Source organism: Haliotis rubra, unplaced genomic scaffold (genome assembly GCF_003918875.1).
Source record: "Haliotis rubra isolate DU_JTF1 unplaced genomic scaffold, ASM391887v1 Scf1079, whole genome shotgun sequence".
In the NCBI taxonomy this organism is placed as follows: domain Eukaryota; kingdom Metazoa; phylum Mollusca; class Gastropoda; order Lepetellida; family Haliotidae; genus Haliotis; species Haliotis rubra.
The window spans coordinates 16,853-36,461 of NW_025764980.1; the positions used below are offsets into that span (position 1 = coordinate 16,853).

Consider the following 19,609-nt stretch of genomic DNA (forward strand, 5'->3'; position numbering starts at 1 on the left):
TGGCCTGCCTTGATATTGTTGAGCCACCCCCGCAATGTTTTCCCAATGACCAAGAATGTAAGTAAGCACTATACATCCAACATTAAAGAAAAACGCATCGAACAAGACACATGGCTGGTGGCAGTGACTGAATATTGTGTTATGACGCAATCTGTGCTTTCCAAGCTTATCGGGGCAGCCTGTTGATTGTGCAGCCTAGGTAAGCCAGGCAAATAGGTGATAGCATAAACTGCAATACAGGTATATCATTATCACCTATCAAGGGTATCAGATCTCTATTTTTGTATGATATATACTCTGGTACCGTTTCTTTCGTAGCTTCATCACTTGAAGACCGCCTCTGTGGTGTAGTGGTTAGAGCGTCCGCCCGGAGAGCGGAAGGTCGCGGGTTCGATCCCCCACCGCTTCATACCAAAAGACGTTAAAACATGGTACTTGTTGGTCTCTGCCTGGCGCTCGGCATTAATGGGTACAACAAGGACTGGTCGGCTCGGTGTCAGTATAATGTGTCTGAGTGGGGTATTCATGCTTCGGGGCCGTGGGGTAGCCTAGTGGTTAAAGCGTTGGCTCGTCACGCTGAAGACCCGGGTTCGAATCCCCACATGGGCACAATGTGTGAAGCCCATTTCTGGTGTCCCCCGCCGTGATGTTGCTGGAATATTGCTAAAAGCGGCGTAAAACCAAACTCAGTCAGTCAGTCAGTATTCATGCTTCACTTCGGCATGGTATCTCAGTGGGCTAGCACTATACAACCAGCTTAAGTCTGGGCTAGTACAAGCAGCCGCACATACACATACACACGCATGCATGCATTTCACATGAGTGAAATATTCTCAAGCACGACGTAAAACCCAGTTTCACCTCACCTCACCTCATCACTTGAAACAGAATCGCGAAACATCGTGATGATTTATAACGTAGAAAACGGCTTATATACTGAAAAGAATTATGTTTTTAAGCCATCCCGCTGAAAAGGAAATATTGCTTGGTTATGATGAAATAAAAACTGCAACGACCGCTTTCAATTTCAAATTTAGTGCTGAGAGGAGGAGGCTTCCGAATCGAATGCTTCCAGGTTATAATACCCGTCACGGATCAACCTGCTTTCCAGCGTCAATTTGACCGGTTTTTCAACCACGTTTTAAATCTACGACTGAGTTGTTTATTTTATGACGCTATTTTTGGTTATTTTAGAACAAAATAAGAATTTAATTTATTTCATCCGAATTTAATTATCTTCAGTAAGGATTGGTCTATATTAGAATATATTATTGATGTAAACTGAATCGTTTGGTGACGTACAAAAGGAATACACCGTTACATTGTTTTTTCATTGATAAAATTGTTATTGCTTAGTCTGTCATACAGGCCCTGAAGCAAATATATCCAAGAAAGCCCACGCAAGTCAAGAAACTGTGGCAATTTCCACAGCTTGAAAGTCTCGGGCCTCCTTTTCATTATATATAATTTTTTTACCATGAGTTTTTTTCTGTAAAATAGGTTCATTTCAGGGACTAGTTGTTAGTCTAGTTATTGCTCATAAAATGAATATATTGCACACTGCAAAATTTGTTACCAATGAAAGTAATACTCATTTAGGTGGACTGGTATGTTTTCACTTCATAAATATCTGCACACATGCCGCTGTGTTGGCTAATCAATGCTACAACTTATAATTTCGATGTTTCGTGACTGAAGTTGCACGGTTGGGCTGTGGCGCAACCATTCGTGACCAGCTTGTGATATTCCGAGACAGCTGAATGTGTTCGTGCAGTTGACAAAAAGAGGCAAGTGGGGACGAATGCACATGAACTTTTCGGCCCAGATACGCGGAGACGGTCGTGCAAGTCATTGCTCAATCCCCACTCCTCAAAGATGACAACACGCTTTTCAAGGTAACTATCTTGTATGCAGCAACAAACTATTTGCATGTCGATGTATATACATCAGATATCACCTATATCATATTCTGACTAGCGTGATCAACAACGTTGATTGTTCCGGGCGGAAATTGCCTTACCGTAATGTTTCCATTGAAGGTGCAATTTGTTTTTGTGTTGATTTTTCTCTTCTTGTGTCATGCCGCGGTACCTACAAATAATCAAATCCGGACCACACAATCCACCTCGTTGTTATTGTGGGGGGGTGGGGTGTGTGTTTATTTAAAGAATCTACCCTCTTCATAATGTGAAATGTAGATTTATTTGGAATCAAGAAAGGAGTAATATTTTACAACTAATCTGACCTCAACAGAATAATTGATTCATGATTTTTCAAGCCCTTAATGTTGTTTTTATTAGGTTGTATCTCATGTTTAGTGTGTAGCCTAATTATGACATGGCGCGGAAGATCGGGTTAGTACAATGTTCAAGACATGAGGATTACCGATTAGAATAAGCAAAATGTGCTGGTCTAAGTGTGAGTGAGTCAGTATGGTTTTACGCCGGTTTTAGCAATATTCCAGCAATATCACGGCGGGGGACACCAGAACCTGGCTTCACACATTCTACCCATGTGGGGAATCGAACCTGGGTCTTAGGCATGACGAGCTCACGCTTTAACCACTAGGCTACCCCACCGCCCCGCTGGTCTAAGAAATGTTATTTGACAAAAGTAGTTAAATATTATCACCATCACTACCATGCAACAATCATTATGTGAAAAAAATAACTCGGAAAAAATAATACCATAATTTAGAAAACTAATTTCCTAAGAATGATACTTTACATTGAAATACAGGGATGGTTTAGTCCCGATTTTGACAGTCCCAAATTTGACAGTGAAATTTGACACTTCTGTAATTGATCTAGCCAGTTGTCCCAATTTTGACAGTGAACTTTGGTACACTTGTCAGCTCTTCTCGTGCCCGTTTTTTAACACATTACTGGTAAGGATACAGGAACCAATAGAGCTTTGGTCAGGTGGATGTGTATGCTGTTTATCCCCTCTTCTGACAACAGTCCCATCTGCTGTTGTAGTGACTGAGGCTGGACACTTTGTTGTCAGGCACTGACATCTCCATATAATGGTACCATTCCTGTTGGCAGTTCGTCTCAGAAACCTATATCCATCCAGCAACAATTCTCCACCTGGCCTCCTACCATCTAAAATTGTACCTTTCTCAGCCATAACGAAATACGATAAGAAAATGTGATGCATATGTGGGTATATATTCTTTGCAAGTAATTGGTAAAGCTACTTCTCCCCTCCTGCTCATGACGTAGACTTGTTTAAATATTGCATTCACACATCTCAACGGATAATGTAGACTCAGGCTTAGTCTCTGAATATATATAATTTTGATAGTAACAAACAAGCCCATATATATTGAAAAGGAGCCCTAGGGAGACCAGAGATTCAGAACCTGAGAGAATCTAGACTTGCTTTATTTAGGGCTTTAGCACAGCAGAGAGGGCTTGGCAGTAGGGAAATTAATGTGGTTCAGGGACTGTGAGACAGACTACGGATAATGCTGCTTCTCTCATCCATTTCTCTCAGTTGATTGCGGTATTAGTGCTCAAGAATGTTACTCGTTCTGTACCTCTCTCAGGTGATTACATTTACATGATTGCCCTTAATTGGTACAGCAAGTTATCCCAGTTTTGACAGCGAAACTTCACACCTTAACGAATCAGTGATCAAGAGGCTGTCAAAAGTGAGATACTACCACAGGGATGACAGATGTAATTATATATATGTCACAATCGCCACATTAACCTGGTCATGTTATTTCTTTCGTGGTATGAAATTTTTACATTTTTTATCAAATACGTGATTCCTGTATTCAATGTAGTGTATCATTCTTAGCAGAGACCATATAATAAATCTGTCATATTGTCTCTGTTCTTAAGAAATGAGTTTTCTATGTTTTTCGAGTTATTTTGACCTAGGCACATAAATGATTGTTGCATGACAGCGCTTGATAATAATTAAGATGATATTACCATGCTAGTTCTACAAGATGTGAGCTAAATATCCTTTGTATTTCAGAATTGTTAAACAGCTGGGATATGAGAGAATACTACTGGCGCCCAACTCAGGACGAGTTATCGTTCCTGGCTTGCCTTACAGTGCCTTTGACGCGCAATGTGAGTCAGTCTGTTTGTCGTATGGGCTGGAACGACCATATGAAGAATGTGGTTAATGTCGGATGTCGTTTATGAACTGGAATCGTAATAAAATGTCCTCACACTTCAAACTGACATGCCATGAGGGCACTGAACGGCGTGAAACAATACTCAGTCACTCTGGTCAAATATCAAGTAACCACAAACCTCAAGTTCATACTATATCAGTACATTGCGTTGAAAATCGCCAATTGTTCATTGGCTTGCGCGGGGGCGGTGGGGTAGCCAAGCGGTTAAAGCGTTCGCTCGTGACGCCAAAGATCCGGTTTCGATTCCCCACATGAGTACAATGCATGACGCCCATTTCTGATGTCCCATGACGTGATATTGCTAAAAGCGGCGTAAAAGTAAATCTTACTTACTCATTAGCTAGTGAATTGGAAAGAGCGTTTGACCATAGAGGGTGAGGTTGGTGGTTCGAACCCTGGCCGCATCACACCAAAAGACGTTAAAGATGGTACTTGTTGTTGACCTGGCTGTCGCTCGGTATTAGGGGGTAAACAAGGACTGGTCGGTTCTAGGTCAGAATACAGTGTCTGAGTGTGGTGTGTTGTGGCATCAGTGTTATCCTGACGCATGGTTTGTTAGTTTGGTTGTACCACGTTTGTAGCAATAATCTGGAAATGGACTTCACACGCTGTTCCCATAAAATCGTGAACCGGCATTACTCCGGACTAGTACAAATCTTTCTGTGAGGCTATGAAAGTTTGATTGATACAATGCGTGCCGCTATTTCTGGTGACCCCGGTCGGGATATTGCTGGAATATTGCTAAAAGCGGTGTAAAAGTAAAACTCACTTACTCATTAGGTAGTGAATTGGATAGAGCGTTTGCCTGTTGAGGGTTAGGTCTGTCGTTCGATCCCCGGCCGCATCATACCAAAGTCGTTAAAAGATGGTACTTGTTCTTACCATGTCTGGCGCTCGGCATTAGGGAATAAAACAAGGTCTGGTCGGTTCTAGGTCTAGGACCACTTCATGGGGAGGTTTCGTTTATAAAATCGTTTAGTTATAACAGAACGGATCCAGGATTTTGGAGAAAGAAAGGGGGAGGGGGGAGTGGTGCACATAAATCATGAAGTACAATGTTTAGGAGGAAATACTCCTCGGGTAAAATTATTTCGGGGGATGGAGTATTTCCCATTTCACCATCAACCCTCTGTCCCACGATGGCGTAGCCAAGTGGTTGGAGCGTGCGCTTGCCACGCCCAAAACCCGAGTTCTATTCACTATGTGAGTGCCTATTTCTGGTATACTCCGCCGTGATATTGCTTGAATATTTCTATGCGCATCATAAAATCACACTGACTGACTCACTCACTCTGTTGACAGCCTTCCCGAAGCCTTGGAACGTCATGAATCTAATGGACTCCATGCACACAAACCTGTCCCCTAGAGGCACCTAACGGCGGAGACTCATTACTCTGCTTTCATGAACTCTGCAGGAAATATCTGTCATTTATCGTCACTGTACAAGTGGACTTTCACCATAAACTGTACGATGAGTCTGTCATCAAGGCCCCCCTGTGTGTCGACAGCCACATCAGCAACGTCGGGAGCAGCAGCTACGTCATGGAAACGGAGATGAAGGCGGCCGAAATTCCGTCGGCACGATATAGAAGTCAATTAGTCCTAGTGGATACCACTTCGAAAAAGCCGATTAAGATGCCCCAGCAGTGGAAGAATACATACGGCCACCTATGTAAAGGAGGCCAGCCAATGAGGTTCCACGCTCTTGAGAGGCCATCTGTCCAATCACGTGTAAGCAAGGTGTCAGTAGGGGAAGTACCTAACAGCGATACGGAGGCAAACGGCCATCTTAATGTTTCAAATTATTTGAAATATTGTTGTGATGGTTTATTTAAAGGGAGAAACGGGAGACACGCCGGTCCAACTATGGTGGCTGCCTAGGGCCACATTCGACTTAAAATTATTAGCTCAAATCTGCTTCCATGTGGTACCGGAAAGAATGTACTCAAACTTTCATGGAGATGACGATTGAACTTGAACTTGAGATACACGAAAAGGAACCGGACAGTTTGTGTGTAGACATGTTGAGAAATGGGGACAGTGTATTCCAGTGTATACTGGAGCTATACAGGGCAAAACATGTGCGAAGCTCCCTGTAGTAGTTTGATGGAATGGACTGTGTTGTAATTCAATGTAAAATGTACCAGCGTCAGAGAGTTTGAATGTGAACGTCAGGTCAAAACAGAACAGTTCTAGCCTGGTCCAGCAAATTTCAGCAATAGATACAAACACGAACTTCACTGACTATCGAAAGATCAATATTTCGTGGATTGTACTTCTGAACAATCACTGGTGTGAAAACTTGGCAACAGTAACTTACCATGTCTTTTTTCAAAACGTCAGATCAAATAAAAATATTTTTACAGATAGAACCGTGAAGATTCTGGTTAGAATTGGTCTTCAGCAACCCACGCTTGTCGTAAGATTTGATTATTTACAACCGCCGCCATAATATATATAAATGTTTGAAATAAACACCCATATCAGTGAATAGGCATTATAATATCAATGAATAAGGCATTATCAGCAATTAAGCCGTACAAAATGTAAAATAACGTCAAGATGAACATATGTTATTGAAATATGTATATGTTCAATGTTTCTTCACCAAACTTGGCACATAGATAGGTCTTGTGTTGAGCTGGTGCCTTTTGGTGGTTTTGGATTTCCGACTAAAATATTTTTTGCATTTCCATGGCAACAGGTTTTACGTTGACTGAAACTGATGGTAGTGTTCCTTTCCGAATCAATACTTAAAAACCTTTCAATACTCTAATTCCACTCCACTTTGTGGGTATTCATGAACCTAATGACATAAATGAACAGTATCACTCTATTTCTTCACCGGCATTTCTGAGGTACATCAAACCTGCACTCGGGCAGCCTGTAGTTGATACAAGCATAAATAGTTTACATATGTGTTTTCGTCAGATCAATGTGAAGAACAGTGTACATAACATTTGACATAGTCATAACTAGTTGACATATTCATGAAGAGTATTTTACTGTTACGGGGCATATTGATGACTGTGTCTTCATGTTTAGTTTGTATTTTCACAAAACCAAATGAAGCCTCATACAATCAACGTCCTTACCCCAGCCACCGTATAAATATTATAATAATATATTTTTTTGTTTGCGTGTCCGAGTCGTGCACTGTCGTATGACCTATAAATAGGATTTGAACCCGCACCTGGCGGATCAAGGCAGCAGGAGAGTTAACTCTCCACGTCGACTGCACTGTGATTATTTTATTGTGTAACCTAGGTGGTAATCATCTGTGATGTGTATTACTCTAGACTCTCCTCGGACATCACTATGTCACGATTAGAGAAGTCTGTCTCACAGTCCCTGAACCACTTTATTTTCCCCACTGCCAAGCTCTCTCTGCAGTGCTAAAGCCCTAAATAAAGCAAGTCTAGATTTCCCCAGGTTCTGAATCTCTGGTCTCCCTGGGGCTCCTTTTCAATTTAAATGGACTTGTTTCTTACTGTCAAAGTTATACATATTCAGAGACTAAGCATTAGTCTACGATTAGAGCTGCATTCGGGCAAAGACGATGTGAAACTGTTTGTACAAGCAGAGCCACACAGCGTGTGTGAATGTTGATTTAATGCCCAGACAAGACGAAGAAGAAGAAAAATATTTTATTAATGTGTCACATGCGGTACATAATGACACGTTTAAAACGTTTACACAGCATCCGGCCATTTGGCCTAGGAGACACATGTATATATAACAGTAAAACATTTAAGATAAATAAAAATGCATATTGCACATGTTACATTTCACCGCTATGAGGACCCTACTGATAACACAGACGTATAGACCTGAACAAGCTGGTTGTTACATTTCACCGCTATGAGGACCCTACTGATAACACAGACGTATAGACCTGAACAAGCTGGTTGTTACATTTCACCGCTATGAGGACCCTACTGATAACACAGACGTATAGACCTGAACAAACACAGACGTATAGACCCTACTGATAACACAGACGTATAGACCTGAACAAGCTGGTTGTTACATTTCACCGCTATGAGGACCTTAATGATAACACAGACGTATAGACCTGAACAAGTTGGTTGTTACATTTCACCGCTATGAGGACCCTACTGATAACACAGACGTATAGACCTGAAAAAGCTGGTTTTGCAAACATTTTATCTTGTTACTGTCCACTGGAAAATTAGAATAAGTCAAAAGAAATGACTTTTGTTATGTTACTAGGCAAAACTGTGGATAACAAGCGAACATATCATGTATATGAAGGCCTGTTTCTTTCTGCTGCAACTTTCGTGTCCTCAGAATGCCATTTCATCTTGTACTTTTGATTTAATGGAAATGTAGTTCAGTTCAGACAAGGAAAAAACAATTTTATTATAATCCGATGTTAGTTCTTGCTGTGGTTAAACATTTAACGGTTTAGAACATCACTTTGATGAGGCTGAGGGAAGACCTATGAGTCTTAAACAACACTGCACGATTTCAGTCACTGGAATGTATTATGAGGTCAAGTGTAGAAAATATGGTCTGCAGCCAATTGCGAGTCGAAGGAGACATCTTTGTAATTCTTTGTTATGAGCGAATCAGATGTGACTTTTCTAAGATTCCGAGAGTTTAATAACAAATAAATACAGTGGCTAAAGCGTTTTCTCGTCAAACCAAAACCATGCTTCGATTCCCCAAATGGATAAACAGAGTGAATCCCATTTCTGTTGCACTACCATGATATAGCTGTCACTCCTATGCATAGCAATAGACCGATCCAGTCCCGGCCGATAAGCCCCGCCCACTTCGTTTTTGACGCTAGGGGGGACAACCACTGGCAAATCACAATGGCGTCACCGCCGGCGAAACGTTACGTGATTGCGAACGTTGTTGATGAATTCTGCTTGTGATACTTTGGTATCCGTCGTTTGTGAATGTTATTTAAAGAGGCAAGTTATACGTATGTGATTTTTAATATATTTTAGCTGGCAGATTACAACTGGCGGAGCGAGTGAAAATGAGTTACATGCCCGAAGAAAAAGCGTCTCGACTAGCTGCTGAGACTGTAGGAAGCGTAATTTCTTTCGAATCAATTAATCTATCTGGCAATTCACCTCCGTCACAGATTAGCAGGGGAAGGATAACTGAATTTTGTTGTTTGGGTTTATAACTTTTTAAAACTCGTGAACACAACCACAAGTTTATGTTGCAGATCGTTTCGGTATCTATAAATAGATTATCAACACTGCGCGTGGCGCCTTTACTTATCCGTTGGCGTTGTTCCAATTTAGTTCAATAATCTGAAAACATGGGTTTCTATCTTTTAATGAATTAAGAGAATGGTAAATAAAAAGCAGAAAATATTTCCCGTCTACTACTTCATGCACCTTATTTGTCTGTACAAGTAATGTAAACAAATCAATCACAGCATAACCTATTTGATCTTATTTGTAAATCTGGAAAAGGTAATTGGGCTTGTAAACAATATGTTTCCATGGACGTATCCGGGCATACCCAGAAGCAAATATTCAACAGCTGATCTGCAGCAACTCTCAGTAAAGTTTCTCTTCAAAATCTGTACACCATGATAAAATTACACTGAATATAAGGAAATCATTTTTAATTTCATTTCCATTTAATTTTTTCTATATGTACTTTGTTGTGGAATCCTAATTTACATACAAACTTCCACAATACTGGACTTCATGAACTGCCAGCGTTTATGTACAGGTATGTCACAGCACCAGAACACAAAGAAGATCCAAGATACAGTCTGCACCTGTACACTAGCTAACCCATCTTCCAGAAATAGGAAACATGTGATGCAAAATTTTGGAACAGAGAATCCACAGTTATTCGAACAATTAACTAGCATTAAAATAGAATGTTACACAATATAATGTAGATCTATTGTTTTTTCATCAGAGATGTTTAACTACTAACTACTAGTGTAAATAAGGTGCAAAAAATATATCCTTTGCTCAAAGCCTGTCAATACAATTACATATTGATATTATTGCTTCTTAATTAAACAATGATAATCTTTGTTTTATTAGATCTGAGACCATTTCCCTAGAGGACATAACACTGATTTTGATCTATTTCCTTTTCTGAAATACTTACTGGTGTCATAAAAATTATAGTAAAGTTGATTCAAAATTTGGTAAAAGTCATAACAAAGGTTTAGGAAAACAGACATGAAAATGTCCCGAAGCGTTCACCTCCTACAAACCAGTGTGCAATTTAACATGAAGCTCATTTTGCAAATAACCATCAACAAACCTTGAACAATTTGTCCAAATCCACCATCTTAATAAACACTAGCTTTGGCTCAGTCTTCAAATATTAGTAACCTCCTAAAAAACTTATGATTTATCAGAAGAATTACATCAAATATGGGTTAAATATATGTTTCAATCTTTATTCCGTTACATGAAAAGTCACCTGAGATTTTTGTAAGTTATTCTGTTCCAGGACTGGATAATGCCTGACCAGGGTTTGACCAAACGTAGCCTTTGCTTTTCAAATTTTCTGGATGTTGAAATAACTTTAATGAGTTATGATACTAGCAATCACTTTCAGAATTATCTTATTAGTAAATGTAGTATTTAAAAAAAACATCTAAAAGCAGGAGCCAAGAAACTAAGTTAATACCAAGTGATTGTCCTGCCATGATATGTATGGTGTTTGTTTGCCTAGTTCTGCCTTAAAATCTAAAAAATCCGATATGTCAATCAATTCAATAATTATTTATTATTGAGTAGATTATTAGTATTAATTTTATTACCCTTCAACGTTTACTAAAAAAAGCAAGATTCTTAAAACATACCTTGCCATCATTTCCAGTGAATTAATCAAAATTACAGTTGTAATATTACTCCTAAAATGTACCATTATATGTGAATAATTTATGTGGTAACAAAACTTCAAATAATGTTCTCATAATTAAGATATACACTTTATTTCACTCCGTCCAATACTCTAGAAAGCCACTATTCTTCTCACAATGTTTTCGTATTCGATCAACATGGAGGATGGTAATTCAGTTCAAAGTCCCATGCAACTCTTTATAAAAAATCTGAAATAGTTCTTTCATGTAACAAGTTTTGCTATTTCGGTTGACCCTAACCGAAATGAAGATTTGTTTACATTGTGTCACGGCTTTCTCGCTTGTCTCATTTGAGCTTTATGGCGTACCAACTCAACGCCTAGTAGTGACTAAAAACGTTAAGCAAAAACAATTTTGTAGTTACAAGAATTGTCCGTGTTTATAACACTTGCAAAGTCTTAAACTGCAATTTGTTGTCATCAATTGGTAATGATTTTGCACATGTGCAAAAGTGTGGAAATTCGTGCAAATTCTCATCAGCAGGCAGACGTAGGTTTCTTGAACGATGGTGCAGACATTTAACTGATCGTTAGGCCTATCACGTTTCTTGACCCGCCTCCATTCTTGTTGTCTTGACCTAATGGTTTTGTTAAGGTACACATCAAATCGCAGCAATATGTAATAAATATAGCGAGTGTAAATGGCATAATTCGAAGCACATCGCTTCGGATGCATCGTTTGACCCCGGAAATAAGTCTGACAAATCCACACAGCGCGCCCGGCCTGCTGATTGGCAAAATTGACGCATGCGCCAGTTTTGATTGACTGACTGGATCGGTCTATTTATCATCCAAAACTGTGTTCCACAGTAGATATCGCTTGTGTGAGATCAGACGATATCTCCTAGGAGATATCGTTTGGACAGTAGATTTTGTACAATGCCCTGACAATGCAATGACGTCATGAACTTGTTGACGTCACAATGTTATGACATCGCTGCACTGCAAATCTAATGTCAGTACTGTGTTCAGAGATGTACATTTTTCATTGAAAACTAATAAAGAGTGATTTTTGATGATAAATAGAATCTCACCCTCGTGTCCCCTGATATCAAATATATCAACACTCGTTGATAAAAGTACAAAAATGTGTTACTTTGTCAACTCGTGGTGATATATTTGATATCAAAAGACACCTGGGTGAGATTCTCTATATATTTCCCCAAAAGCCAAGACTGTAAGTACGCGCGAAACAACCAACCTGAATAACAAGACAGTCGATGATGACCATAACTGAATGTTATGTTATGTTCTGACACGATCTGTGGGTGAAAGCATAAACTGCGATCGTGGTATATGATAACATATTATGGGTATTATAAGTGTATTATAAATACTCTGGTACCATTCCTTACAATGCATAGCTTCGTCAATTGAAACAGAACCACGAAACATTACCATTAGGGGCGTCATGACTCGGTTCGGTTCATCGAAAATCGAATCGCTAGATGTACGATTCGATCTCGATTTCAAATTCATCCATTTCGATTCGATTCGTAAAGTACTTACTTTCTAATACTGAGAGTCTATTTCACCTGAAATCGTAAGAAATTATGTTGAAAATTCGCTGCTACAAGTGTGGCCAGTGAGAGGTTATTCTCTACTGCCGGAGACATTGTAAGAGACCAGAGGGCATGTCTTTCAAGTGAAAATTCTTGCACAGAACATGATCATTCCAAATGACTTACAGTGACATTACAGTCACAATGAACACTTGACACCAGAGTTCGTGACTGAAACTTAATGTCATGATCACTTGTTCAGTGAGTATTTGTTGACAACTTGTCTTGACAGTGTTCTAATTGAGCATTGTGCCAAATTTCCAAAGTTTGCCAAATTAAACTGATATTACAACAAATTTGACTTTGTCCTCAGCTTTGGTGAATCGAATCGAAATTAATCGTATCGAATGGAAGTGAGAGTGAATCGTGACACCCCTAATTACCATGATACTAAATGAGTGCTGGCATTTATAAACTGAAAACAAGCCATTTGGCTGGAAAGGAATATTACAGCTGTGATAAAAACTGCAAAGAGCGCTTTCAAGTACAATTTACCAATATCTAAGCGATAATTATATTATTATTGAGTTTGGATTGCCTGCCCCGAGTGAATAGATACTGTTAACCCCTAACTCCTGGCGACATTTAACTGGGTCGTATTAGAGCGGAAATGAAAGATCCAGTTCCGCGTTGTTCAGATGTCACTTTGTGACATCATGGACCATAGGCGGATATAGGAATTTTTAAAAAGGGGTGGGGGGTATTCAGGGTTAGACCCCTGAACCCCCATTGGCTCCGCCAACGCAAAAAAGTCTTCAATGTGGCCTTAAGTCATTTGGGGGGGACCCCCTGCTCTAAAACCGCTGAACTGCCCTCTGGATATAATGAGGTCAACTGATATAATATTATGTCATAAAGTGCTGACGTCATGTGGCATATATAGACGAATCAGCATTGAGAATAGGCAGTATTAAAGGTTGGATTGGTTTGTTGTTTAACGCCGCACTCAGCAATATTCCAGCTATATGGCGATTTAATAACATGCATTTCATAATATAAAGTTATTACTCCCAAAGAAGAGTGAAGACAGTACCGACTCAAATTGTGCCGATTGTTTCCGGGGTTTTATAATATCCGTGGCGACACGGACCTTGATTTTATTAAAAACTCAGTGATGTTTATCGCCGATCATGACTTTTTCTCGAAATGAGCAGTTCGCAATATTTGTTAATAAGGAATTAATGTGATATTCCTTTAAATAGACCGGTATGTTTTCACTTGATAAGCATCAGCACACATGCAGCTGTGTCCGTTTATCATCTCGATGTTTCGTGACATGTTCCATGCATAGGCCCCCACTGCGGGTCAGAAAATCGATAAACTAGGCCCCGGTTTAGTATCCACACCTCCTACTATAAAAGTAGGCCCCGTTTTTAGTATCCACACCCCCTACTATAAACTATATACTATATATAGGGGTAGGTGGGTGAGGGCATATGGTTCCATGGTGTGAATGCAAAGCGTAAACTTGACCCCGTCTCGCATAGTGTAATAAACGCAAGTTAGCGCGCGTAAACGGAGCCGGGAACCAGCTTACGCAAAGCACATGAACTTTAACCTTTGTCCCAGATACGCGGATCCGATCGCGAAAGTCGTTGCTCAATCCTGCAGTTTCACTCCTCAAAGATGACAACGGCATTTTCAAGGTAACTATCTTGCATGCAGAAACAAACTATTTGCATGTCGATGTATACATCAGATTTCACCTATATCATACTCTGACTAGCGTGATCAACAACGTATATTGTTCAAGGCAACGAGACAACCATTGCTCTACCGTAATGTTTCCATTAAAAGTGCGATTTGCATTTATTTTGACTTTTTAATTGTGTCATAATTGCGGTAGGTAAATAGTCAAATCTGGACCACACAATCCAGTGACAGAAATAAGCATCCCGTACGGGGGATGTGGGGATTATTAAACGAAACGACCCGCTTCATACATGTATTGGGAAATATGGATATGTTTTGTAGCAAGAATGGCGTAATATTTAACACGAATATATTGCCTTTATCATGTTTTATCTCGTATGTTGCGTGAAGCATCCTATTGACCTGACGGTGAAGTTGGTTGGTAGAATGTATACGGCGTCATGTATTCCAGATCAGTTAAGGCAAACTTTGTTGGTCTAAGAGACGACGAGCTCAAGAGACCGGTTCGGTTATACTTGGTCGATGTCATTTGATTGAGGTTCATGTTGCCAATCACTGGATCGCCTGGTCAAGACTCAATTATTTACAGACCGCCTTTCACAGCAGATAATTGTTGCAGAGTGCGGCTTTAAACAACAAACATAACAAGTGTTTAAAAGTCAAACATATTCGTTAACTTCAGGGAAGTGCTATATTTCCAGCGTAGTTCAGGGACAGCAGCAGCAGCATAGTCATCGTCATCATCATCATCATCATCATCATCATCATCATCATCATTTGATAGCCTTTTCATTTTACAGTAAAAAAACCGATTGGTCCATATTGTTTGTTCTACATACTAAATATTTTATAAAATTGGCAAAATTGAAACGCACCTTTCTCATGGGAAACAAATACTTCCGTTCTGAAGTACTCATAGATCTACACTGTCACACGAAGACACGCTGAACATTTGGGATACATACATTTGTAATTACCTCAATTCAGAGCCAGGACCCTTATTCTCGAAACGTTCGTAGTAGTGGTGTGACGATTCATCGATAAGCATCGATACATCGATCCATGGGCCGCCGATACAGTGAATCGATACAAAATTTTACATTGTCGTATATCCCGATACGATACTTCAAATGTGCAACGATACATCAATGTTTCACTTTGGATATTGCCGAATCGCCATATCTGTCAAGAAAAAGACTCACTTTTGTTTGATGATTAAAATATTTGCTTACTTATTTTCCCTTCATAAGTAAACGTTCTCTCGGAAATTCTTGCGTCAAGAACTGTGTCAGGCAGCGCTCACATGTTATTATCATTCACAAAGTCCGTGTATAAACTTAATTATCTCGTTTCCGAATGAACATTGAAAAACGCTGGCGGAATTTGACGAAATACTTTAAAATGGTTTTGTTTTGATCCTAAGGTCTTTTATAGTTGGTGTTAGAATTAAATATTTTAGTATCGTGATGTGTATCGTATCGTCACCCTTATATCGGGATTCGTATCGTATCGCAGCTTCAGTGCACGATACTTTGGCAATATATCGTCGTGACTAACATTTTAGCATCGTGATGTATCGTATCGCAGGTTGTATGCCAATACCAGCACTAGTTCGTAACCCTAGGAATTCTCAACTTTGATAGTAGCCAATGTGTTAAGAATGGGCTTAAGAAGTTCGTAGAGCTACGAACATTTCGAGAATAGCTAGCCTGAGCCCATATCACTGTGGCGAGGAGATAGAGGTTTAGTCATAACTTTGTACTGATTGGTATGGTGTAATTCTGTGTACGGGAAGATAATCCCGTTGGTCTTTACCAATTATGATGATGTATCGACGAGAGTTATTTCCCTGGAGAAGATCGAACCGCATTGGTTGAGGCTGTATGAGCGAATTCACGTTGTTTGTTTCGTGGTATGAAATATTTACACATTTTATCAAACCCGTGATTCCTGTATTCAATGTAATGTATCATTCTTAGGAAATGAATTTTCTATTTTGTTCGAGTTATTTTGGCCTAGGCACATACAATGATTGTTGCATGACAGCGCTTGATAATTATATTGAGCTTTTTTTGTTGTCCAATAACATTTGTTTATCTGATCGAGTAACCTAAGTTGATATTTTCATGCTTATTCTACAATATATGAGCTAAATATCCTCTTTATTTCAGAATTATTAAACAGCTTGGATATGAGAGAATACTACTGGCGCCCAACTCAGGACGAGTTATCATTCCTGGCTTGCCTTACTCAGCCTTTGACGCGCAATGTGAGTCTGTCTGTTTGTCGTATGGACTGGAACGACCAAATGAAGAATGTGGTTAATGACGGATGCACTATATAGTACTATTTGAAATTTATGAACTGGAATCGTAACAAAATGTGAGAAGATAGCGTGACTGTCCTCACACTACAAACTGACAAGGCATGTAATGTTACTGAACAGCGTGAAACCATATTCAGTCACTCTCAAACTTCGAGTAACCACAAACTACGGTATTTCCTGTAATAAGCGCGGGGTATCAAATAAGCGCCGGGGGGTAAAGTAGCTCACTAACAAATTAACAATTACGGTAATTACACACAGTAAGCGCAAAAATCGTCGGGTCTGGAAGCCCTGGCGCTGATTAGTGGAAATACGGTATATACTATATCAGTACATTGCGTTGATAATCGCAGCGTTCGTTCATTGGCTAGTGTGGGGCGGTGGGGTAGCCCAGTGAGCAAAGCGTTCGCTCGTGACGCCAAAGACCCGGGTTCGATTCCCCACATGAGTACAATTTGTGACGCCCATTTCCCAAATGCCTTGATATTGCTGGAATATTGCTAAAAGCGGCGTAAAAGTAACCCTCACCTACTAGTAAATTGGATAGAGCGTTTGCATATTGAGGGTTTTTGTTGGTCGTCCGATCCCCGGCCGCATCATACCAAAAGACGTTAAAGATGGTACTTGTTGTTGCCAAGCCTGTCGCTCGGTATTAGGGGGTAAACAAGGACTGGTCGGTTCTAGGTCAGAATACAGTGTCTGAGTGTGGTATGTTGTGGCATCAGTGTTATCCTGACGCATGGTTTGTGAGTTTGGTTGTACCACGTTTGTAGCAATATTCTAGAAATATTACGCCGGAGGTTGCCTGAAATGGGCTTCACACATAGTACCCATAAAACCGCAATCCGGCATACTCCGGACTACCAGATATCTTTCTGTGAGGCTATGAGAGTTTCATTCATATGACAATCATCATAATCCAATGGCCAATGCCCATCTTCTGATTGGGAAGCTAGGAATGTGGGCCATTTCTTGGGGAGGCTTCGTTTAAATATTCTTCATTTGGCTATAACGGGGGGATTCCAGAATTTTGGGGGCATGCACATGCTCCTCAGGGGAAATTATTTCGGGGGTTAGAGCATTTCCCATTTCACCCACGTGGTTAGTGCGTTCGCTTGCCAAAACGCGAGTTCGATTGGCCATGTGAGTACGTGTAAAGCCTATTTCTGGTATCCTCCGTGATATTTCTTGAATATTTCTAGAGGCATCATAAAATCAAACTAACTCACTCACTCACTCTGTTGACAGCATTTCCGAAGCCTTGGTACGTGATGAATCTAATGGACTCCACACACATCTGTCTCATAGAGGCAGCTCACGGCAGGGACTCTTTACTCGGCCTTCATGAACTCTGCAGGAAATATCTCTCATTTAGCAGCACTGCACAAATGGACTTTCACGATAAACTCTACAATGAGTCTGTCGTCAAGGCCCCTCTGTGTCTCGACACCCACATCAGCGACGTCGGGAACAGCAGCTACGTCATGGAAACGGAGATGAAGGCGGCCGAAATTCCGTTGGCACGATATAGAAGTCAATTAGTCCTAGTGGATACCACTTCTCGAAAGCCGATTAAGATTCCCCAACAGTGGAAGGATACATACGGGCATTTGTATGAAGGAGGCCAGCCAATGAGGTTCCACGCTTTAGAGAAGCCATGTGACCAGTCACGTGTAATCAAAGTATCAGTAGGGGAAGTACCTAACAGCGATACGGACGGAAACGGCCATCTTAATTTTTCAAATTATTTGAAATATTGTTGTGATGGTTTAGTTAAAAGGGAGAAACGCCAGACCAACTCGAGCTTACCCATTCGACCTTTATTACTCAAATCTGCTTCCATGTGGTACCGGAAAGAATGTAACGATGGCGATGACCTTGAACTTGAGATATGGGAACACGAAAAGCAAATGGACAGTTTGTGTGTAGACATGTTGAGAAATGGGGACAGTGTATTCCAGTGTAAAATGGAGCTATACAAGGCAAAGCATGTTAGAAGCTCTCTATGATTTAGGATTTAGTTTAGTTTGATTAAATGAAATCACTGTTCATAACTGTGTTGTGAATGTTTTGTACCTTATCAATGTAAAATGTACTGGCATCAGAGAGTTTGGATCTGAGCGGCCATTTCCTGAGGTTAAAACAGAACAGTTCTAGATACAACATATTTCTGCAATAGATGCAAACACGAACTTCATTGACTACTTAAGGGTCAATATTTCCTGGATTGTACCCCAGAACAATCACTAATGTGAAAGCTTGGCAACAGTAACTGTAATCTCAACCAGTCACAGACAGACCCGTGAAGACCCTGGTTAGACCCTGGTCTTCAGCAACCCACGTTTCTAGTAAGAGGCGACTAAGGGACCGTTCATGATTGATGGCTAGGGGGCAGTGATGATGATTTTTATAGAGAAGCATGTACATTGTGAATGCAACATTGCAACACCATCGTTGCTGCCATGTAACGTCTGGCTGACGTCGTTGATTCGCGTCGCCCGGCGGTATCTCAGCCATACCTGGTGACCAGCATATTCAGAACCCATTCAGCAATGTACTAGCAATATAAATGTTTGCAATGTACAGCCCATATTAGTGCATTTACCCGAGGCATCATCAACCGTTAGGGCGCACAGAATTTAAGAAAAGAAACACTTGTCGATTGAAATAACAACGTCAAGATTGAAACATATTAATGAAAGATGTATTTAGTATCTGTCACAAGACCTTGGCAAAGTCTGTTTGGTAATGTTGTTTAATGGAGGTAACCGCGCAAGACTGCTTTGCATATACAAACATTTTATACCCCACAACGCGTGTCCGTTCGTGTAAATTTGTCTTTTCCGGAGCAGAACTTTAAGACCGTTCAGTGTTTCTTCACCAAACTTAGCACATAGATAGGTCTGGTGGTGAACTGGTGCCCTTTAGTAGATTTGGATTTCTGACTAAGATTTATTTTTACATTTCCATGGCAACAGATTTTACTTTGACTTAAATTGGTGGTAGTGCCCTTTCCGGAGCAGAACTTAA

The 19,609-nt window shown here is 40.2% G+C and overlaps 1 protein-coding gene across 2 annotated transcripts; it reads left to right on the forward strand.

The window, feature by feature from the left end:
* Positions 1–1,681: 1,681 nt before the first annotated feature.
* LOC124280822 lies at positions 1,682–18,630 on the forward strand. Of its 2 annotated transcripts, XM_046716804.1 has the most exons (5): positions 1,682–1,895; positions 3,991–4,088; positions 14,170–14,246; positions 16,425–16,522; positions 17,828–18,630. In XM_046716804.1, exons 2-5 carry the CDS (start codon positions 4,011–4,013, stop codon positions 18,586–18,588), a joined length of 1,014 nt encoding a protein of 337 aa, XP_046572760.1. In that variant the 5' UTR covers positions 1,682–1,895; positions 3,991–4,010; the 3' UTR covers positions 18,589–18,630. The 2 variants fall into 2 exon arrangements, with proteins under 2 accessions (XP_046572760.1, XP_046572770.1); XM_046716814.1 differs by lacking the exons at positions 3,991–4,088; positions 14,170–14,246 and having other exon boundaries at positions 1,684–1,895.
* The last annotated feature ends 979 nt before the right edge of the window (positions 18,631–19,609 follow it).